Raw genomic sequence first — 24,630 nt, forward strand, 5'->3', positions numbered from 1 at the left:
ACATCCACTCACCTGTATCGGCATGACAGTGTACTGTTATTTGATGAAATTCTGGATTTATATATAGATGTTTAATCTTAAATTCTTGTACATCACACTTTCATTATAACACAAACGTTAAGCATAAACACATTCTGAAATGTGTACAGGTGCATGAGGTATGGGGTATTATTATCAGTCTCGATAGATTGGGTTGACAGTGGCAATAGGCTGGGAAAATCACTAACTCTCAATAAATGGCTGCACACTGCCATCTAGTGGTGATGTAAAGGAAACAGCTACCACCGCAGTACCCAGGTTTGTCTGAAGTTATGCATGTTAATGTCAGCAGTTATATGGAACAGGTGAGATCAGAATGCATTTTGGCACTCAGATATCAGCATTTCAGGCTTAGATGTTATCAATTAGCTAAACACCATGAGGTGAACTCTCTCTCAGATGTGTAGATAGGAAACAACACCTGAAGTCAGCAGGGACAAAAGCAAGAATCCTCAATAAAAACGTTAGACAACGAGGCTAAAAATCCACAACCTTCGTGACCCCTCATTGGCCAATCCTGTCATGACCACCCTTTTGATTGGCTCCGTGTGTATGACCACTGGGCTGCTGACTGAGCTGAATTTAAGTCCACAAATCCACTTACAGCCCCACAACCAGATGTTGAGCAGCATAGATATTTTTGGAGGGCCTGCGGGTTGAAGGGAAAAGTCCACCAAATGCGCTACTCTGGATTGACTGGCACCATATGCTGCTGATTTGAAGGGAACAGTCACAGATAATGGATTAAAGCGATGGGGAGATAGAGAGGGGGTAACACGCCTTATCACTGGCAGCCAGCTGTTAAGACACCCACTCGTCTTAATGCTAAGGAGCTGCCGGAAGAACACAGACACAGCTGAAGATGGAGCAAATAAAAATCAAACCTGGAGTTAAGAAACATTGTAAACTGGGTGGTTTGAGCCCTGAATGCTGATTTGCACTGGTATATTAGACCGTATACCACGGGTATGACAAAACATGTATTTTTACTGCTCTAATTACATTGGTAACAAGTTAGAAATAGCAATAAGGCACCTCGGGGGGTTGTGGTACAGTTGAAGTCAGAAGTTTACATTCACTTAGGTTGGAGTCACTAAAACTCGTGTTTCAACCACAACAAATTTCTTGTTGACAAACTATAGTTTTGGCAAGTCGGTTAGGATATCTACTTTGTGCATGACAAGTAATTTTTCCAACAATTGTTTACAGATATATTATTTCACTTATAATTCACAGTACCACAATTACAGTGGGTCAGAAGTTTCCATACACTAAGTTGACTGTGCCTTTGAGTCTATTGGAGGTGTACCTGTGGATGTATTTCAAGGCCTACCTTCAAACACAGTGCCTGTTTGCTTGACATCATGGGAAAATCAAAAGAAATCAGCCAAGACCTCAGAAAGAAAATTGGAGACCTCCACAAGCCTGGTTCATCCTTGGGAGCAATTTCCAAATGCCTGAAGGTACCACGTTTCTCTGTACAAACAATAGTACGCAAGTATAAATACCATGGGACCACACAGCCGTCATACCGGTCAGGAAGGAGACTCATTCTGCCTCCTAGAGATGAACGTACTTTTGGGCGAAAAGTGCAAATCAATCCCAGAACAACAGAAAAGGACCTTGTGAATATGCTGGAGTACAAAAGTATCCATATCCACAGGAAAACGAGTCCTATATGGACATAACCTGAAAGGCCAACCAGCAAGGAAGAACCCACTGCACCAAAACTGCCATAAAAAAGCCAGACTACGGTTTGCAACTGCACATGGGGACAAAGATCGTACTTTTTGGAGAAATGTCCTCTGATGAAAAAAAAAAAATGTTTGGCCATAATGACCATTGTTATGTTTGGAGTAAAAAGGGGGAGGCTTGTAAGTTGAAGAACACCATCCCAACCGTGAAGCACAGGGGTGGCAGCATCATGGTGTTAGGGTGCTGTGCTGCAGGAGGGACTGGTGCACTTCACAAAATAGATGGCATCAAGAGTTAGGAAAATTGTGTGGATATATTGAAACAACATCGCAAGACATCAGTCAGGAAGTTAAAACTTGGTTGCAAATGTGTCTTCCAAATGGACAACGACCCCAAGCATACTTCCAAAGTTGTGGCAAAATGGCTTAAGGACAACAAAGTCAAGGTATTGGAGTGGCCATCAACACAAAGCCCTGGCCTCAATCCTATAGACAATTTGTGGGTAGAACTGAAAAAGTGTGTGTGAACAAGGAGGCCTACAAACCTGACTCAGTTACACCAGCTCTGTCAGGAGGAATGGGCCAAAATTCACCCAAATTATTGTGGGAAGCTTGTGGAAGGCTACCCGAAATGTTTGACCCAAGTTTAAATGTTTTAAGGCAATGCTACAAATACTAATTGAGAAATAAAAGCTGAAATAATTATCTCTATTATTCTGACATTTCACATTCTTAAAATAAAGTGGTGATCCTAACTGACCTAAGACAGTGAATTTTTACTTGGATTAAATGTCAGGAATTGTGAAAAGCTGAGTTTAAATGCATTTGGCTAAGGTGTATGTAAACGTCCAACTTCAACTGTATATAGCCAATATACCACGGCTAAGGGCTGTATCTAGGAACTCTGTGTTGTGTCGTACTTAAGAACAGCCCTAAGGCATGATATATTGGCCATATAAATAATATTTTATTTGTCACATACATGCGTTTTGCAGATATTATTGCGGGTGTAGCGAAATGCTTGTGTTTCTAGCTCTAACAGTGTAGTAATATCTAAGTGATTTCTAACAATTTCACAAATACCTAATACACACATCTAAAGTAAAGGAATGGAATTAAGAACATATAAATATTGGGCGAGCAATGTCAGAGCGGCATAGAATAAGACAGTAGAATAGTATAGTATACAGTATATACATGTGAGATGAGTAATGCAAAATGTGTAAACATCATTAAAGTGACTAGTGTTCTACTATTAAAGTGGCCAGTGATTGGATGTACCACACCCCCTTGTGTGTTATTGCTTAATTAACCTACTTCAGACATATAGGCAGAGTATGTCTGTATGTACATTAACCAGACAGTTATTATTGGAAATAAATAAGGAACAATGCTTACTAGTCCTATTCCCAGTGGGTTGCGATGCTTAAGCCTGATGAATTTACTGTGCTAAATGAGGCCTCACCTCCTGGCTACACTAGTGACCATATCCCCTGTGCATCCCGCAAAGGCGGAGGTGTTGCTAACATTTACGATAGCAAATTTCAATTTACACAAAAACAAATGACATTTTCGTCTTTTGAGCTTCTAGTCATGAAATCTATGCAGCCTACTCAATCACTTTTTATAGCTACTGTTTACAGGCCTCCTGGGCCATATACAGCGTTCCTCATTGAGTTCCCTGAATTCCTATCGGACCTTGTAGTCATAGCAGATAATATTCTAATCTTTGGTGACTTTAATATTCACATGGAAAAGTCCACAGACCCACTCCAAAAGGCTTTCGGAGCCATCATCGACTCAGTGGGTTTTGTCCAACATGTCTCTGGACCCACTCACTGTCACAGTCATACTCTGGACCTAGTTTTGTCCCATGGAATAAATGTTGTGGATCTTAATGTTTTCCTCATAATCCTGGACTATCGGACCACCATTTTATTACGTTTGCAATTGCAACAAATAATCTGCTCAGACCCCAACCAAGGAACATCAAAAGTCGTGCTATAAATTCACAGACCACACAAAGATTACTTGATGTCCTTCCAGATTCCCTATGTCTACCCAAGTACACCAGAGGACAAAAATCAGTTAACCACCTAACTGAGGAACTCAATTTAACCTTGCGCAATACCCTAGATGCAGTTGCACCCCTAAAAACTAAAAACATTTCTCATAAGAAACTAGCTCCCTGGTACACAGAAAATACCCAAGCTCTGAAGCAAGCTTCCAGAACATTGAACGGAAATGGCGCCACACCAAACTGGAAGTCTTCCGACTAGCTTGGAAAGACAGTACCGTGCAGTACCGAAGAGCCCTCACTGCTGCTCGATCATCCTATTTTTCTAACTTAATTGAGGAAAATAAGAAAAATCCGAAATTCTTTTTTGAATCTGTCGCAAAGCTAACTAAAAAGCAGCATTCCCCAAGAGAGGATGACTTTCAATTTAGCAGTGATAAATTCATGAACTTCTTTGAGGAAAAGATTATGATTATTAGAAAGCAAATTACAGACTCCTCTTTAAATCTGCATATTCCTTCAAAGCTCAGTTGTCCTGAGTCTGCACAACTCTGCCAGGACCTAGGATCAAGAGAGACGCTCAAGTGTTTTAGTACTATATCTCTTGACACAATGATGAAAATAATCATGGCCTCTAAACCTTCAAGCTGCATACTGGAACCTATTCCAACTAAACTACTGAAAGAGCTGCTTCCTGTGCTTGGCCCTCCTATGTTGAACATAATAAATGGCTCTCTATCCACCGGATGTGTACCAAATTCACTAAAAGTGGCAGTAATAAAGCCTCTCTTGAAAAAGCCAAACCTTGACCCAGAAAATATAAAAAACTATCGGCCTATATCGAATCTTCCATTTCTCTCAAAAAATTTAGAAAAGGCTGTTGCGCAGCAACTCACTGCCTTCCTGAAGACAAACAATGTATACAAATGCTTCAGTCTGGGTTTAGACCCCATCATAGCACTGAGACTGCACTTGTGAAGGTGGTAAATTACATTTTAATGGCATCGGACTGAGGCTCTGCATCTGTCCTCGTGCTCCTAGACCTTAGTGCTGCTTTTGATACCACCGATCACCACATTCTTTTGGAGAGATTGGAAACCCACATTGGTCTACACGGACAAGTTCTGGCCTGGTTTAGATCTTATCTGTCGGAAAGATTGTTTGTCTCTGTGAATGGTTTGTCCTCTGACAAATCAACTGTAAATTTCAGTGTTCCTCAAAGTCCCGTTTTAGGACCACTATTGTTTTCACTATATATTTTACCTCTTGGGGATGTTATTCGAAAACATAATGTTAACTTTCACTGCTATGCGGATGACACACAGCTGTACATTTCAATGAAACATGGTGAAGCCCCAAAATTGCCCTTGCTAGAAGCATGTGTTTCAGACATAAGGAAGTGGATGGCTGCAAACGTTCTACTTTTAAATTCGGACAAAACAGAGATGCTTGTTCTAGGTCCCAAGAAACAAAGAGATCTTCTGTTGAATCTGACTCTTAATCTTAATGGTTGTACAGTCGTCTCAAATAAAACTGTGAAGGACCTCGGCGTTACTCTGGACCCTGATCTCTCTTTTGAAGAACATATCAAGACCATTTCAAATCTACATCTCCATCTACATAACATTGCAAAAATCAGAAACTTTCTGTCCAAAAATGATGCAGAAAAATTAATCCATGCTTTTGTCACTTCTAGGTTAGACTATTGCAATGCTCTACTTTCCGGCTACCCAGATAAAGCACTAAATAAACTTCAGTTAGTGCTAAATACGGCTGCTAGAATCCTGACTAGAACCAAAAAATTTGATCATATTACTCCAGTGCTAGCCTCCCTACACTGGCTTTCTGTCAAAGCAAGGGCTGATTTCAAGGTAACCTACAAAGCATTACATGGGCTTGCTCCTACCTATCTCTCTGATTTGGTCCTGCCGTACATACCTACACATACGCTACGGTCACAAGACGCAGGCCTCCTAATTGTCCCTAGAATTTCTAAGCAAACAGCTGGAGGCAGGGCTTTCTCCTATAGAGCTCAATTTTTATGGAACGGTCTGCCTACCCATGTCAGAGACGCAAACTCGGTCTCAACCTTTAAGTCTTTACTGAAGACTCATCTCTTCAGTGAGTCATATGATTGAGTGTAGTCTGGCCCAGGAGTGGGAAGGTGAACAGAAAGGCTCTGGAGCAATGAACCGCCCTTGCTGTCTCTGCCTGGCCGGTTCCCCTCTTTCCACTGGGATTCTCTGCCTCTAACCCTATTACAGGGGCTGAGTCACTGGCTTACTGGGGCTCTCTCATGCCGTCCCTGGAAGGGGTGCGTCACCTGAGTGGGTTGATTCACTGATGTGTTCATCCTATCTGGGTTGGCGCCCCCCACCCCCCTTGGGTTGTGCCATGGCGGAGATCTTTGTGGGCTATACTCAGCCTTGTCTCAGGATGGTAAGTTGGTGGTTGAAGATATCCCTCTAGTGGTGTGGAGGCTGTGCTTTGGCAAAGTGGGTGGGGTTATATCCTTCCTGTTTGGTCCTGTCCGGGGGTGTCCTCGGATGGGGCCACAGTGTCTCCTGACCCCTCCTGTCTCAGCCTCCAGTATTTATGCTGCAGTAGTTTATGTGTCGGGGGGCTAGGGTCAGTTTGTGATATCTGGAGTACTTCTCCTGTCCTATTCGGTGTCCTGTGTGAATCTAAGTGTGTGTTCTCTAATTCTCTCCTTCTCTCTTTCTTTCTCTCTCTCGGAGGACCTGAGCCCTAGGACCATGCCCCAGGACTACCTGACATGATGACTCCTTGCTGTCCCCAGTCCACCTGGCCGTGCTGCTGCTCCAGTTTCAACTGTTCTGCCTTATTATTATTGACCATACTGGTCATTTATGAACATTTGAACATTTTGGTCATGTTCTGTTATAATCTCCACCCGGCACAGCCAGAAGAGGACTGGCCACCCCACATAGCCTGGTTCCTCTAGGTTTCTTCCTAGGTTTTGGCCTTTCTAGGGAGTTTTTCCTAGCCACCGTGCTTCTACACCTGCATTGCTTGATGTTTGGGGTTTTAGGCTGGGTTTCTGTACAGCACTTTGAAATATCAGCTGATGTACGAAGGGCTATATAAATAAATTTGATTTGATCTCCGTATGCCAACCGCTTATATAAAATCGGCAGAAAAAAATACTGTAATTGCCGAGAGGCCGCTGATCAAATGTCCACCAATTGAGCAGATAATGAACGGATAATGGATAGTTAAAGTGTGCTGCGATGTCTCTTAAAGTGAATGTGCTGTATTTAATTGATGCTGCGGTGTCCCTTATGCTATAATTAATGTCTAATTAATGCATGGTTAATGTATATAGAGTCCCTTACTCCCAGAATGTCACTCAGCACAATTGAAAATGCGTTCCTTCAGACAGGAGTTCAACAGGCCACAACGTAGTCGATAGAAATAGATGTAGAACAAATATGCCGGTCTCTGACATGTAAAACAAGGAATCACATCCACGGTTTTCATTACACTTCTATCTACAATGTTCGCCTACTGAACATAGCCCTGAACTCACCATCTCTTTAAAGGCGTTCTCAATGGCTCCCATCACCATGCTCTCGTGATGGATCTTCTTCTCCGTGAAGAACCTGGTGGGCGGGGGGTGGCTTGGGGAGCCGGGGGCCCCTGCAGCCCCCCGCAGGGAGGCGGCCCTGGTGATGCCCCGGTGGGTGGTGGGGGTGAGGTGGTAGTTGGTGGGCTCTTCCCCCTGGATGATGGGGGCCAGCTGGGCCGGGTTCCTCAGGACATCCAGGACCTCCTGGAGGTGTTCTATGATGTGGTGCTGGAGCAGCTTAGATGCCACCACCGCTGCCCCTGAGCCCGCGTGGCCGTCAAACAGACCCCAGTAGTGGAAGGTCAGTCCGGGCTCCATGTCCTGGACACACACACACAGTATTTCAGAAAGAAACATATTCCCAAGCACAAACATATACCGTTTTTTTTTTTTTCGGTGGTAGACCTGAAAACTGTAGCACACACATAGGAAGCTTGTGTACATCTCAGAGACTATCAAATATACATATATTCCTGTGTGGTCCGGCATGCACAGACACACACAGGAATTTAAGTAGAACAAAACAAACGCATACAAACCACATGCATACAAACACATCACTAGACTTCATGTACCTAAATCACTTTCATATCCCACTGTTGTTTGCAAGCAGTCTGCAGTGTACAACATGGAACATGCAAAAAACAGTACATCTCTACACTGGTATTATTTCACTGTCTGATGAAGTGATTAAATGGGGCACTTGTGTAGGTGTATATTGGTGTAGGCTTTGAGTGGGCCTGAGTAGGGCGGGCTGAGAGGGACAGGAGGCTAGACATACAGCAGAGGGGGTATATACTACAGCTCTGGAACCAACCCTGGTCATCTACAGGAACACAGCTACTAGTCTGCAGCTCTGTAACCAACCCTGGTCATCTACAGGAACACAGCTACTAGTCTGCAGCTCTGTAACCAACCCTGGTCATCTACAGGAACACATCTACTAGTCTGCAGCTCTGTAACCAACCCTGGTCATCTACAGGAACACAGCTACTAGTCTGCAGCTCTGTAACCAACCCTGGTCATCTACAGGAACACAGCTACTAGTCTGCAGCTCTGTAACCAACCCTGGTACTGGTCATCTACAGGAACGCAGCTACTAGTCTGCAGCTCTGTAACCAACCCTGGTCATCTACAGGAACACATCTACTAGTCTGCAGCTCTGGAACCAACCCTGGTCATCTACAGGAACACATCTACTAGTCTGCAGCTCTGGAACCAACCCTGGTCATCTACAGGAACACAGCTACTAGTCTGCAGCTCTGTAACCAACCCTGGTCATCTACAGGAACACATCTACTAGTCTGCAGCTCTGTAACCAACACTGGTCATCTACAGGAACACAGCTACTAGTCTGCAGCTCTGTAACCAACCCTGGTCATCTACAGGAACACAGCTACTAGTCTACAGCTCTGTAACCAACCCTGGTCATCTACAGGAACACAGCTACTAGTCTGCAGCTCTGTAACCAACCCTGGACATCTACAGGAACACATCTACTAGTCTGCAGCTCTGTAACCAACCCTGGTCATCTACAGGAACACAGCTACTAGTCTGCAGCTCTGTAACCAACCCTGGTCATCTACAGGGACACAGCTACTAGTCTGCAGCTCTGTAACCAACCCTGGTCCTGGTCATCTACAGGAACACAGCTACTAGTCTGCAGCTCTGTAACCAACCCTGGTCATCTACAGGAACACAGCTACTAGTCTGCAGCTCTGTAACCAACCCTGGTCATCTATAGGAACACATCTACTAGTCTGCAGCTCTGTAACCAACCCTGGTCATCTACAGGAACACAGCTACTAGTCTGCAGCTCTGTAACCAACCCTGGTCATCTACAGGAACACAGCTACTAGTCTGCAGCTCTGGAAACAACCCTGGTCATCTACAGGAACACAGCTACTAGTCTGCAGCTCTGGAAACAACCCTGGTCATCTACAGGAACACAGCTACTAGTCTACAGCTCTGGAACCAACCCTGGTCATCTACAGGAACACAGCTACTAGTCTGCAGCTCTGGAACCAACCCTGGTCCTGGTCATCTACAGGAACACAGCTACTAGTCTGCAGCTCTGGAACCAACCCTGGTCCTGGTCATCTACAGGAACACAGCTACTAGTCTGCAGCTCTGGAACCAACCCTGGTCCTGGTCATCTACAGGAACACATCTACTAGTCTGCAGCTCTGGAACCAACCCTGGTCCTGGTCATCTACAGGAACACAGCTACTAGTCTGCAGCTCTGGAACCAACCCTGGTCCTGGTCATCTACAGGAACACAGCTACTAGTCTGCAGCTCTGGAACCAACCCTGTTCCTGGTCATCTACAGGAACACAGCTACTAGTCTGCAGCTCTGTAACCAACCCTGGTCCTGGTCATCTACAGGAACACATCTACTAGTCTGCAGCTCTGTAACCAACCCTGGTCATCTACAGGAACACAGCTACTAGTCTGCAGCTCTGTAACCAACCCTGGTCATCTACAGGAACACAGCTACTAGTCTGCAGCTCTGTAACCAACCCTGGTCATCTACAGGAACACATCTACTAGTCTGCAGCTCTGTAACCAACCCTGGTCCTGGTCATCTACAGGAACACAGCTACTGGTCTGCAGCTCTGGAACCAACCCTGGTCCTGGTCATCTACAGGAACACATCTACTAGTCTGCAGCTCTGGAAACAACCCTGGTCATCTACAGGAACACAGCTACTAGTCTGCAGCTCTGTAACCAACCCTGGTCATCTACAGGAACACATCTACTAGTCTGCAGCTCTGGAAACAACCCTGGTCATCTACAAGAACACAGCTACTAGTCTGCAGCTCTGTAACCAACCCTGGTCCTGGTCATCTACAGGAACACAGCTACTGGTCTGCAGCTCTGGAACCAACCCTGGTCCTGGTCATCTACAGGAACACATCTACTAGTCTGCAGCTCTGGAAACAACCCTGGTCATCTACAGGAACACAGCTACTAGTCTGAAGCTCGGGAAACAACCCTGGTCCTGGTCATCTACAGGAACACAAATACTAGTCTGCAGCTCTGTAACCAACCCTGGTCATCTACAGGAACACATCTACTAGTCTGCAGCTCTGGAACCAACCCTGGTCATCTACAGGAACACAGCTACTAGTCTGCAGCTCTGGAACCAACCCTGGTCCTGGTCATCTACAGGAACACAGCTACTAGTCTGCAGCTCTGGAACCAACCCTGTTCCTGGTCATCTACAGGAACACAGCTACTGGTCTGCAGCTCTGGAACCAACCCTGGTCCTGGTCATCTACAGGAACACAGCTACTGGTCTGCAGCTCTGGAACCAACCCTGGTCCTGGTCATCTACAGGAACACATCTACTAGTCTGCAGCTCTGGAAACAACCCTGGTCATCTACAGGAACACAGCTACTAGTCTGAAGCTCGGGAAACAACCCTGGTCCTGGTCATCTACAGGAACACAAATACTAGTCTGCAGCTCTGTAACCAACCCTGGTCATCTACAGGAACACATCTACTAGTCTGCAGCTCTGTAACCAACCCTGGTCATCTACAGGAACACAGCTACTTGTCTGCAGTCTTTTGTTCCCATCCATCACTTACACTCCCCTTTCAGCTAACCATCATTTTGCAGATTAGTTGACATGGTCAAGTGTGTTAGAGCTGGGCTGGAATATCAGTCTCCACATCCTGTGTGTTAGTGCTGGAATATCACAACCCTGCTCTAGAACCAGGCTTAGCGACCACTGCTGTAGCTGGAAGGCAGTAGACTGTAGCCTCATTTCGCCTTGCTTACCAGGCTTATATGTCAGGCTGGATAAGAGACTATGGATGATGTGAGGCCGGGGAATAGAAGAGTCTACAGGTCCTGATGTGATAGAATGAGGGGGAAGGCCCCAGGGTATTAGGCTACATCTGGAAAGGGGGGGCTACTCACAGTGTTCTCCCTGAGCCCCAGCCCCTCTCCATTGGGCAGAGAGGACCTCCTCCGGGTGGTAGGGGGCCTGTTGGAGGTGGAGTTGCCCCCGGCACTGGGTCTACTCCTCACCACCATCACCTCACAGCATGCCTGGTCTTCGTTCAGATGGCTCTTCCCCGCGTTGATCACCCTGTGGGAGAGTGAGGCCAATGGGAAGCAGACACACATTAATTTCTCTTTTAAAGTAAGGGCAGCAGGTAAATCTGAACTAGTGGATACTTTATGTAAACAAACAACTCATACAATGCAACAATAAATGAGCAAGAATTGGAGGGAGGACGCTGTGCGCAATCTGGAGAGCTGAGCACCTGATTTCTGGAGAGAGACGTGCCATGTCTTCGCCATACACCTCTCTCCTTCTTGCCTCAACATTTTCAATTACACTTCAAGACACATTATCTTCAAAAATCTTTCAGTGGTCACAGTGGTATCAGTGGTCACCAACTAGTCCATCACGGTCGACTGGTCGTTCTCCAAGGCATTCCTAGTCGATCACCAAACATTACTGTAAAATCCCAACAAGAAAGCCTTGCATTCCTATATATTCTTTTTTTTTCTTCATTTCATGTTGTTGGCGGTAGGTGCACTTGATTCAGTAGCCCTAGTGACAGGGAAAGCAACGTGTTCCCATTTTGAATGATTTCATGTGTGAAGGTAAAACTTCACCTACCCAGCAGGCCCAGAGAGCAAATCAAGTGCAACTATAGGCCTACCGCTGGTCAATCAGATAGCTCAGATCACCATGTCTGCACAGTTTCCTCGAGTTTCCCCATGGACTGTAAAAATAAGTTTTGAACGCACAGCAAAGTTGATACTGTGATATTTCAAAACCAATGAATACAGCAAAGAGCTGCTGTTTTTATGAGTAAGTTCATGTGTAAGTTGTCATTCAGCACTGTCAACACTTTGTTCAACACTTAAAAGCCATAAGATGTGCCTTTTCCCTACTACCACTCAAGCCACAACCAGCACTGCAGCTTTAATGAATGAATATAGCAAACTCTTCCGATAAGCCTGCTTTGCTATTATTAACAGCTTGTGTCTTTTAATATCAAAAAATATTTCACTTTCTCTGGTCATAGGATTAGCAAAATGAATTGGTGCATGAGGCAGAAATAATGCAATGCGACTTGAATTTCACCATCAGTAGAGGGAGAGCGGGGGGATGGTGAGTCAGGTGAGAGGCAGCCTCACAGCTGCTCCCTCCCCTCAAACTGACCATCAGATGCAGGTCATCAGTCCAGAAAAAAGTACAATATATATAACATACACACACACAAGAGTTGAAATCGGAAGTTTACATACACTTAGGTTGGAGTGATTAAAACTCGTTTTTCAACCACTCCACAAATTTCTTGTTAACAAACTATAGTTTTGGCAAGTCGGTTAGGACATCTACTTTGTGCATGACAAGTCATTTTTCCAACAATTGTTTACATACAGTGAATTATAAATGAAATAATATGTATCACAATTCCAGTGGGTCAGAAGTTTACATACACTAAGTTGACTGTGCCTTTAAATAGCTTGGAAAATTCCAGAAAATAATGTCATGGCTTTAGAAGCTTCTAATAGGCTAATTGACATAATTTGAGTCAATTGGAGGTGTACATGTGGATGTATTTCAAGAACTACCTTCAAACTCAGTGCCTCTTTGCTTGACATCATGGAAAAATCAAAAGAAATCAGCCAAGACCTCAGAAAGAAAATTGGAGACCTCCACAAGTCTGGTTCATCCTTGGGAGCAATTTCCAAATGCCTGAAGGTACCACATTCATCTGAACAAACAATATCACTCAACACCATGGACCACACAGCCGTCATACCGGTCAGGAAGAAGACAATGTCTGTCTCCTAGAGATGACCGTACTTCGGTGCAAATGTGCAAATCAATCCAAGAACAGCAGCAAAAGACCTTGTGAAGATGCTGGGGGAAAAGGTACAAAAGTATCTATATCCACAGTAAAACAAGTTCTATATCGACATAACATTTACATTTACATTTAAGTCATTTAGCAGACGCTCTTATCCAGAGCGACTTACAAATTGGTGAATTCACCTTCTGACATCCAGTGGAACAGCCACTTTACAATAGTGCATATAAATCATTAAGGGGGAGGGGAGGGGGTGAGAAGGATTACTTATCCTATCCTAGGTATTCCTTGAAGAGGTGGGGTTTCAGGTGTCTCCGGAAGGTGGTGATTGACTCCGCTGTCCTGGCGTCGTGAGGGAGTTTGTTCCACCATTGGGGGGCCAGAGCAGCGAACAGTTTTGACTGGGCTGAGCGGGAACTGTACTTCCTCAGTGGTAGGGAGGCGAGCAGGCCAGAGGTGGATGAACGCAGTGCCCTTGTTTGGGTGTAGGGCCTGATCAGAGCCTGGAGGTACTGCGGTGCCGTTCCCCTCACAGCTCCGTAGGCAAGCACCATGGTCTTGTAGCGGATGCGAGCTTCAACTGGAAGCCAGTGGAGAGAGCGGAGGAGCGGGGTGACGTGAGAGAACTTGGGAAGGTTGAACACCAGACGGGCTGCGGCGTTCTGGATGAGTTGTAGGGGTTTGATGGCACAGGCAGGGAGCCCAGCCAACAGCGAGTTGCAGTAATCCAGACGGGAGATGACAAGTGCCTGGATTACCTGAAAGAACGCTCAGCAATGAAGAAGCCGCTGCTCCAAAACCGCCATAAAAAAGCTAGACTACGGTTTGCAACTGCACATGGGGACAAAGATCGTACTTTTTGGAGAAATGTCCTCTGGTCTGATGAAACAAAAATAGAAATGTTTGGCCATTGTTATGTTTGGAGGGAAAAGGGGGATGCTTGTAAGCCGAAGAACCCTATCCCAACTGTGAAGCACGGGGGTGGCAGCATCATGTTCTGGGGGTGCTTTGCTGCAGGAGGGACTGATGCACTTCACAAAATAGATGGCATAATGAGTCAGGAAAATTATGTGGATATATTTACGCAACATCTCAAGACATCAGGAAGTTCAAGCTTGGTTGTAAATGGGTCTTCCAAATGGACAATGACCCAAAGCATACTTCCAAAGTTGTGGAAAATGACTTGAAAACAACAAAGTCAAGATATTGGAGTGGCCATCACAAAGCCCTGACCTCAATCCCATAGAACATTTGTGGGCAGAACTGAAAAAGTGTGTGCGAGCAAGGAGGCCTACAAACGTGACTCAGTTACACCAGCTCTGTCAAGAGGAATGGGCCAAAATTCACCCAACTTATTGTGGGAAACTGGTGGAAGGCTACCTGAAATGTTTGACCCAAGTTAAACAATTTAAAGCCAATGCTACCAAATACTAATTGAGTGCATGTACACTTCTGACACACTGGGAATATGAAGAAATAAAAGCTCAAATAAATCACTCTACTATTATTCTGACATTTCTTAAAATAAGGTGGTGATCCTAACTGACCTAAGACAGGGAATCTTTACTAGGATTAAATGTTAGGAATTGTGAAAAACTGAATTTAAATGTATTTGGCGATGGTGTATGTAAACTTCCGACCACAACCGCATGTTCACTCAGCTGTGCCTCACAAGTAATACAACAAATGTTCTATACCAGTGTAATCATATACCTAAAATGTTTAAATATATTTTCTAAATGGTCTGAGAAGAACAATGTCTGCAGGACAATTCAAGCGTAGCCAATATGCAGTGAATGTATTGGGCCAATAGCCTACTGCACAAACCTCATTACTACAGAACTGTTTTTAGTTGGTGGATGTTGCACAGGCGTACGTTTAACTATGGCTTCAAAACATCTCCGAAAGTGATCTGAACTCAGAAAAGGTTGGTGACCGCTGTTTAAGGTGCGGTGCTTTTCACTGACAGCCGCAACTCAATCTGCTAGGCCTACTGCCACGCACGCTGCCCAAGTTGCGGGCTTTCCAATGCCTAAGCACTTGTGCTTTGAAATAATCCACAGCTATTTTTTATTTTTACAGAAGCTAATGATCCTCTGTGACTAAGTCATGCTCTCTGGTGAAGTATTTTCAATGGCTTTATTTGGACATGAGTAATTATATCATTTTGGCAAAACATGAATTTACTTTAGGGGAAGCCAGCATCCAAACTTTGCTTTCCAAATCACAAGTGGCTAAAACCAGAGATCTGTAGGGTATGTAATGACAAGACGCTCATGTCTCCACCCTAACAATGGGAGGCATTGTTCTAAAAGCGCGAAGGCAGGCAACAAGCTTAGGTCTGCATAGTATGCCCATAGAAACACATTAGGCTTATTCTGGACAGATTTTGGTGAGAGTGAGCCCTCTTGCTTCGCCTCTTCCTCTCTGCTGAAACTCTTACTGGAGAGAACAGCACAGCGAGCGGATCAGTGCCCCTCTGTCTCAGTATGTGTAGACCATGTATCTGATGCGGTCTGGCCAGAAATAGTATGACATTCCATCCTCTATTTGTCCGGACAGCATCAGATACATGGTCTACACATATCGAGACAGAGGGGGCACTGTTTCGCTTACTCAGCTGCTTTATCTGAGATTGATGTGTCTTTCTGGTGTAGGCATGGATGGGCTTTTCCTTTGGCATAGACTCATCTCAGATTGAGCAAAAAAATATAATACGTTGTTATTAAGATGTCTTCAATAATATTGTGGATAATCATGCTCCGTTCAAAAAATGAAAGGTTGAAAGGTAGATCGAATGCCTGGTACACTCCGGCATTATCAGAAGTCTTTCATAAAAGAGATGATGCTTGGGTCAAGGCCAGGAACACAGGGTTAGGCCCGGACTCGCAAGCTTTTAAGCAACTGAGGAATCATTGTGCAAGACAAATCAGACAGGCTACATCTGATTATTATGTAACCATTCTTTCAGATTTTAATGGGAACCAGGCTATATTCTGGAAAACTGTCAAATCACAAAAAAGGGTTCTACATCCACCTCTTTGGAACAACAAATTAATTCAGACACTGGCCTCATTACAGGAAAAAATACCATCATTGATGCTTTTAAAGAACATTTTATTTCAACAGGCTCTCTTTGAAAGAACTTCTAAGCCAATTCACAATGATATTGGGCTGGAAGCTGATAGGAGAAACCTAGTGAATGAGAAGAGAAATTATAGTCAAACCTTTTCTTTTAGGCTATTTACAGAAAAAAAGTTCTGGACGCTTTGCTACAGCAATAGACAACAAGAAATCCACAGGGGCCGACTAATTGGATCCCAGTCTGCTTAAGCATGCAGCGCCCATCATTATTTGCTTAATAACCCAGATTTTTTATTTAACGTTGTTATCATGAAATATTCCAAAAGTATGGAAATCAGCTCTTCTTGCCACTCCATAAGGACGGGAGAGTACTTATCTTAATAATTAAATCGCTACATTTCAAGGCTTCCTTGTCTTGAATTCTTAGTAAACGCACAACTTTACTATTTTTTAATCTGAGAAATGTATTTTCAATGTAAACCAATCAGGGCATTGCACTATTCAAGCCACCACTTTAGCTGTTAATGATCGTGTCAATGTTTCAGACACTACAATGAAATGTGCTGCTTTGCTTGTGGACCTGTCAAAAGCTTTTAATACTGTTAAAAGGCCTGAGCTTTGACGCCAGTTAATGGTTTCATGATTATCTTCGTGACAGAACTCCGGCTAACGGGATTGATGGGGATCAGAATTTCCCCGACGGCATCCCCAGCCGCATCCTCAGAGCATGTGCAGACCAGCTGGCTGGAGTGTTTACGGACATATTCAATCTCTACCTATCCCAGTCTGCTGTCCCCACATGTTTCAAGGTGTTCACCATTGTTCCTGTACCCAAGAAAGCAAGGTAACTGAACTAAATGACTATTTCCCCGTAGCACTCACTTATGTCATCATGAAGTGCTTTGAGAGACTAGTCATGGATCTTATCACCTCTACCTTTCCTGACACCCAAGACCCACTTCAATTTGCTTACCACCCCAATGGACTATGCAATCGCACTGCACACGGCCCTATCCCATCTGGACAAGAGGAATATCTATGTTAGAAGGCTTTTCATTGACTAGCTCAGCATTCAACACCATAGTACCCTCCAAGCTCATCATTAAGCTTGAGGCCCTGGGTCTGAACCCCATCCTGTGCAACTGGGTCCTGGACTTCCTGACAGGCAGCCCCCAGGTGGTGAAGGTAGGAAACAACACCTCCACTTTGCTGATCCTCAACACTGGGGCCCCACATGGATGCGTGGTTAGCCCCTCCTGTACTCCCTGCCCTCCTGGATACTTACTGTACCCGATGTCACAGGAAGACCAAAAAGATAATCTAGGACTACAACCACCCGAGCCACTGAATGTTCACCCCGCTATCATCCAGAAGCGAGGTCAGTACTGATGCATCAAAGCTGGAACCGAGAGACTGAACAACAGCTTTTATCTCAAGGCCATCAGACTGTTAAATAGCCATCACTAGCACAGAGGCTGCTGCCCCATATACATAGACTTGAAATCGTCGCTGGCCACTTTAATAATGGAACACTAGTAACTTTAATGTTTATATATCATCTCATATGTATATACTGTATTCCATCCTATTCTACTGTATCTTCATCTATGCCGCTCTGACATTGCTAGCACAAATATTGACATTCTTAATTCCATTCCTTTACTTCACATTTATTTGTGTGATTTGTTAGATATCTAAGAAGTAATATTACTGCACCGTTGGAGCTGGAAACGCAAGCATTTCGCTACACCCGCAATAACATCTGCTAAACACGTGGCAAATAAAACTTGATTTGATTGGGAGAAACTCACCAATCAAAGACTCGCTGCTGTAATCACTGCCAAAAGGTGCTTCAACAAAGTACTGAATAAAGGGTCTGAATACTTATGTAAATGTGCTATTTCAGTTTATAAATTAACAAACATTTCTACAAACCTGTTTTTGATTTCTCAATATTGGGTATTGTGTGTAGATTGATGGGGGGTGAAAAACAATTTAATATGTTTTAAGGCTGTAACGTAACAAAGTGTGGAAAAAGGCACTGTTGACTCATTAGATGATTCTCCAATCTAACATGTTCCTGCATATATATACACACACTTAGGCATTTGTATTGATATGGATTTGAAATTGTAAAAACAAATGACTGGTTAAGATTTAAATGTGGCTTTTTCTACATAAATATATTGAGCCCTCTCTAAGCAGTAGTAAACAGATTATTCAATCAACCTTTTTATCTGTTCTTGATTATGGTGAAATTATTTATCAAAGTGCAGCTGCTACTACTTTTAAACCATTGGATGCCATCTACCATAGTGCCTTTGTTACACGTAACAGTTGAGACTCACCACTGCATCCTGTATCAAAATGTTGACTGGACTTTGCTAAAGACCCGCAGATCACCACATTACTCCTTTTCGTTTACAAGGCCCTACTTCCGTCTTAGCTAACTTTGCTGTCGAGTAGATACACCAGAGTTGCCTGACCCGTTCACAGGATTGGTTAACTCGAGGTTCATAGGGTCTCCACTGAGCTAGGTAAAGCTGCTTTAGTTCTAATGCACCGTATTTTTGTAAACAAAATTCAAAGTACATTTCATCTTGATGTTCTGGTACCGTTCAGGCAATTTAAAGCATTAATTGGGGACTTATTTGTGGAGGAATGTAACAGTTTTTCTAGTTGATTTGTGATGGTTTTGTTTGTACATCCCATGACTGTTTTTGTATTGTAATGTGTGCGTGTGTGTGTGTGTGTGTATGTAAACTCAGCAAAAAAAGAAACGTCCCCTTTTCAGGACCCTGTCTTTCAAAGAGCATTCGTTAAAAAAAACAATCACTTCACAGATCTTCATTGTAAAGGGTTTAAACACTGTTTCCCAAGCTTGTTCAATAAACCATAAACAATTAATGACCATGCACCTGTGGAACGGTCATTAAGACACTAACAGCTTACAGATGGTAGACAATTAAGGTCACAGTCATGAAAACTTAGGACACTAAAGAAGCCTCATCTCACAGCAAGAACATCTCACAGCAAGAACTGGCAAATCTGGTGCGGTCCATAAGGAGGAGATGCACTACAGTACTTAATGCAGCTGGTGGCCACACCAGATACTGACTGTTACTTATGATTTTGACCCCCCTCCCCCTTTGTTCAGGGACACATTATTCCATTTTTGTTAGTCACATGTCTGTGGAACTTGTTCAGTTTATGTCTCAGTTGTTGAATCTTGTTATGTTCATACAAATATTTACACATGTTAAGTTTGCTGAAAATAAACGCAGTTGACAGTGAGAGGACGTTTATTTTTTTTGTTGGTGAGTTTATATATATAGTGTATAATGTTATATTATACAGGGCACATTTGAAAAAGAGACCTATGACTCAAAATGTCTTCCCTGTCAAAATAAACATAGATATATTTTTAAGCACACACCCCTGGGGGGCCCATATTAAGAGTCAGCATGGTGGAGGTTTTGTTGACTACCCTCATCACCTGGAGTCTGCACGTCAGGAAGTCCAGGGTCCAGTTGCAGAGGGAGGGGTTTAGTGTACTGTATGGTTGAGGATACTTTTTTAGTTTAAATAGTGTTTCTGATACCAGGCAGATTACACAAAATGACCTCCACCTCAGCAGAGTTTCCCATAGATCAGGGATTCCCAAACTCAGTCATGGGACCTCCCATGGGTGCACATTTTGTTTTTTTGCCCTCGCTCTACACAGCTGATTCAAATAATCAACTCATCATTAAGCTTTGATTATTTGAAAAAGCCAAGTGCTAGGGTCAAAAATCTAAACGTGCACCACTGGGAGGCCCCGGGACCGAGATTGGGAAACCCTGCCACAGATAAAGATACTGTAATGAATGATCCCTAGGTGTTTGAGCCCAGACTGTCTGAGATGGAGCTACAAGGAGGCGGAGCTGCAGAGCTGGACTCCCGACCATCAAGTGTCACACTTTTATCTTGATAGGTATTTGATCTGAGTGGAATGGGCAGCTAGGTCAGGCCTAAGGGATGAACAGCATCTTCTGAGACAGTGATTGTGGTATTCAGTTGGTTACCTCATTCCACTTCCTCCTTATTTGGCCTCACTTACTCGGTCTGACCTTAAATAGACCCGTCATTGTGTACCATTGCCTGGTCCTAATAATAGGGCAGTGGCTGTGTTCCAATATCAACAGTCAATGCGAGCATATCACGTCAAAACAAGCCAATGTATTTGACATTGCTAAGTGTTGTGCTGGTGTGGGTTTGGGAATGTAGCCAGTGATATGCTTGGCTTTGAAGTCAGAATTTGACTGTTACGCAGTAGAATACTGAATAAATTTGCATCAGTGTTGGGAAAGCTACTCAAAATAGTTTACCAAGCTACAGTACCAATACTTCACACTGGAGGAAGTTAAGCTACACTAAAACTACCCTTAAGAAAATATAAATCAAATCGTATGTCACATGCTTCGTAAAACAGCTGTAGACCAACAATGCAGAGAGCAAAAAATATATAAAAAAATAAAGTTTGTTACTTTGAAAAAGTAAAAACTACTTTGTGAAAAATTAGATGTAAATCTGAAATGTCAGACTACAAATTCCAAGAACCAATCACTTTGGGGTCATATATTAATAGGCCAAATTACACCTTCTGTTAAAACAAAAATAAATGTTTCAAGTGAGAATTAGGCAGGTCTGAACCCGAAAAGGAAATGATTGCCTACCCGTATTTTATTTTTGCAGAAGACAGTGTGTAGTTCCAGTAGTTAGCTACACCACTACATTGTAAAAAAAAGCAACTGTAGGTAAATTACTAATTGAACTACATGTAGTTTACTACTCCTCAACACTGATGTGCATGTGAAGGGTGTGATTGTGTAATCAGTCAGTCTAAACAAAGCCAGTGCAGAGAAGAGCAAACCACCAGTCTCCATTGTGAAAATTGCATCTGAGGAGAAGTACAATTCACTTATCACCAGTAATCTTACTTCACAAGCAGACCTTGATCATTCGACAGAATAGACATTTCTTGTGTAATCTAATTCCTCTCTTATACATTCTGATTACATTGTCAGGATCTATTTAAATGACAAAGGCACGACTTGATTGATCATTCGAACCCAAAGTGAGTGATTAGATCACATTTAAGTCACGCTCAAACCATAACATTATATTAGGAGAGGAGAACACTTAAAATGATGACACTGATGCAGTTCCTGTGTATAACAGTCGCCGTAATTGGTGGACAATTGATCTGAAACTGCTCTCGTTTTCTTGTGGACATCTGCCTTGTTATGAGATAGAAACTATGTACAGTAGAAACATTATGCTACTACATCATGTGCTACACCATCCTCTATCTATGTGAGTACAGTGATATGTATGGGTACTCTGAAGTTGACAGACATGCCATTCGACATGCATGTCCGCCGGCCTCCAGTCATCAAAGTAGCAGTGTTCATGCAACATAGAAACACATATTGACTGATGTATTGATCCTTATCCATTCAGTTCATGAGTGCTATGTAAATGCAGGACAGGAAGCAGGGAGAGAGGAAGAGAGAGAGGACTCTGCCCTTCTGAAATGTTAGCGCTAACAAGACCTGACAGCAGACCGGGAGAGAGCGTGCGAAGCGGCCGGGTCAGAGGAGGGATGCTGCTTCAGTTTAGACTGCAATATCCATTATATTCTTTCTCCATCCATCAGTTAAATACAACAGCCTGCATCCAGCTCTTATAACACAGCCGATGACTAGGTTATCACAGTTGGAGGGTGATTCCTTGGCACAGGACACTGTTTATTCTCTCCCTAAGTGGATCAGTAGATATCACATCATCTCAATATGGCCTGGCTTCCGGCTGGGAGGAGATGGGCCAGGTCTCACCACAACAACACGGCCTGCTGGTCAACCAGCTGTTGACAAATCCACTGCAGTGTAGCAGTGCCATGCCTACACGGAGAGCTGGCAGAGGCATGTAGGGCATAGCCTCACATGGACTTGATTGCTTTTATTTGTAGTGGCGTGTAAACTGGTGCTTTGCAGCATGCTGAGTAGGTGCTGAATGACCATGGTTGTCCAAATGGGATCTTCCGCTGTCCCCATAGGATAACCTTTTTTGGTTTCAGGTAGAAAGAACCCGTTTGGGTTTTGTGTAGAACCTTCTGTGGAAAGGGTTCTTCATGGAACCCGAAAGAGTTCTACCTGGAACCAAAAATAGTTATCGAAGGGTTCACCTTCGACCTTAGAGGTCGACCGAATAGGATTTTTCAACGCCGATACCGATTATTGGAGGACCAAAAAGGCCGATACCGATTAATCGGCCGATATTTATTTATTGATTTGTAATAATGACAATTACAACAATTCTGAATGAACACTTATTTTAACTTAATATAATACATCAATAAAATCAATTTAGCCTCAAATAAATAATGACACATGTTCATTTTGGTTTAAATAATGCAAAAATAAAGTGTTGGAGAAGAAAGTGCAATATGTGCCATGTAAGAAAGCTAACGTTTAAGTTCCTTGCTCAGAACATGAAAGCTGGTGGTTCCTTTTAACATGAGTCTTCAATATTCCCAGGTAAGAAGTTTTAGGTTGTAGTTATTATAGGACTATTTCTCTCTATACCATTTGTATTTCATTGACCTTTGTCTATTGGATGTTCTTATAGGCACTTTAGTGGAACAGTATAGCTTCAGTCCCTTTCCTCGCTCCTCCTTGGGCTCAAACCAGGAACACAACGACAACAGCCTCCCTCGAAGCAGCTTTACCCATGCAGAGCAAGAAGAACAACCACTCCAAGTCTCAGAGCGAGTGACGTTTGAAACGCTATTAGCGCGCACCCCGCTAACCATTTCATATCAGTTACACAAGCCTAATCTCGGGAGTCGATAGGCTTGAAGTCATAAACAGTGCAATGCTTGACGCACAACGAAGAGCTGCTGGCAAAACGCAAAAGTGCTGTTTGAATGAATGCTTACGAGCCTGCTGCTGCCTTCCACCGCTCTATCAAATCATAGACTTAATTATAACATAATAAAACACAGAAATACGAGCCTTAGGTCATTAATATGATCGAATCCGGAAACTATCATCTCGAAAACAAGATGTTTATTCTTTCAGTGAAATACAGAACCATTCCGTATGGGGTGGCATCCATTGGTCTAAATAGTCCTGTTACATTGCACAACCTTTAATGTTAAGTCATAATTACGTAAAATTCTGGCAAATTAGGCGGCCCAAACTGTTGCATATACACTAACTGCGTGCAATGAACGCAAGAGAAGTGACACAATTTCACCTGGTTAATATTGCCTGCTAACCTGGATTTCTTTTAGCTAAATATGCAGGTTTAAAAATATATACTTCTGTGTATTGATTTTAAGAAAGGCATTGATGTTCATGGTTAGGTACACATTGGAGCAACGATACGCACCGCATCGATTATATGCAACGCAGGACACGCTAGATAAACTAGTAATATCATGTGTAGTAAACTAGTGATTATGATTGATTGATTGTTTTTTATAAGATAAGTTTAATGCTAGCTAGCAACTTACCTTGGCTTACTGCATTCGCGTAACAGGCAGTCTCCTTGTGAAGTGCAATGAGAGGCAGGTGGTAAGAGCGTTGGACTAGTTAACTGTAAGGTTGCAAGATTGAATCCCCCGAGCTGACACAGTGAAAATATGTCGTTCTGCCCCAGAACGAGGCAGTTAACCCACCGCTCCTAGGCCGTCATTGAAAATAAGAATGTGTTCTTAACTGACTTTCCTGGTTAAATAAAGATTTTAAAAAGGTGTAAAAAAAACATTATAATAATTGACCAAATTGGTGTCCAAAAATACTGATATACCGATTGTTATGAACTTGAAATCTGCCCTAATTACTCGGCCATTCCATTATTCGGTCGACCTCTACTGCTAATCCTTTTTTCATTCTTGTGATTGAAATGTCTCCATACCTAGTGGCTAGTTGAGATGATTGAGAAGATATTGAGATGTGATCTCTAATCCTGAGGGAGTAAACGGGTATCACCCTCAACATTCCACAGTCAAGGGGTGCAGACAGAGGGTTTTGGTGTCATTTAAAACAACACAGATTCATTAAAAACATGTTTGTTCTTTGAAGTTCAAACCATGACGATCTTGAACATCACTCACCACTGCCTTAGGCCTAAATACTGTATATTGTACTCTTTTGCACTGGGCGAAAATGCTATGGTCAGTTTTGTGGATTTGTGCCAGTAGTCATGTCTAGCTTGAGATGAAGAAGCATTTGCACATCTAAATCGGGTTAATCATCGGGACATGGGAGTTGAAGCTGTAACATCCATGCAGAGGAGTGCTCTTTCCTTCACACTGTG

The 24,630-nt window shown here is 43.3% G+C and overlaps 1 protein-coding gene across 1 annotated transcript in view; it reads right to left on the bottom strand.

Moving 5' to 3' along the window:
• LOC135556571 (protein phosphatase 1H-like) overlaps window positions 1–24,630 on the bottom strand; it is a 48,109-nt gene that overhangs the window by 20,728 nt on the left and 2,751 nt on the right. The window contains exons 2-3 of the mRNA XM_064989877.1: window positions 11,267–11,438; window positions 7,301–7,660 (exon numbers count right to left, since the gene is read on the bottom strand). Of these exons, the coding sequence (XP_064845949.1) occupies window positions 7,301–7,660; window positions 11,267–11,438 (532 nt within the window). The remainder of the gene's footprint in view (window positions 1–7,300; window positions 7,661–11,266; window positions 11,439–24,630) is intronic.

The sequence above is a fragment of the Oncorhynchus masou genome, chromosome 15 (assembly GCF_036934945.1).
Source record: "Oncorhynchus masou masou isolate Uvic2021 chromosome 15, UVic_Omas_1.1, whole genome shotgun sequence".
Lineage (NCBI taxonomy): Eukaryota > Metazoa > Chordata > Actinopteri > Salmoniformes > Salmonidae > Oncorhynchus > Oncorhynchus masou.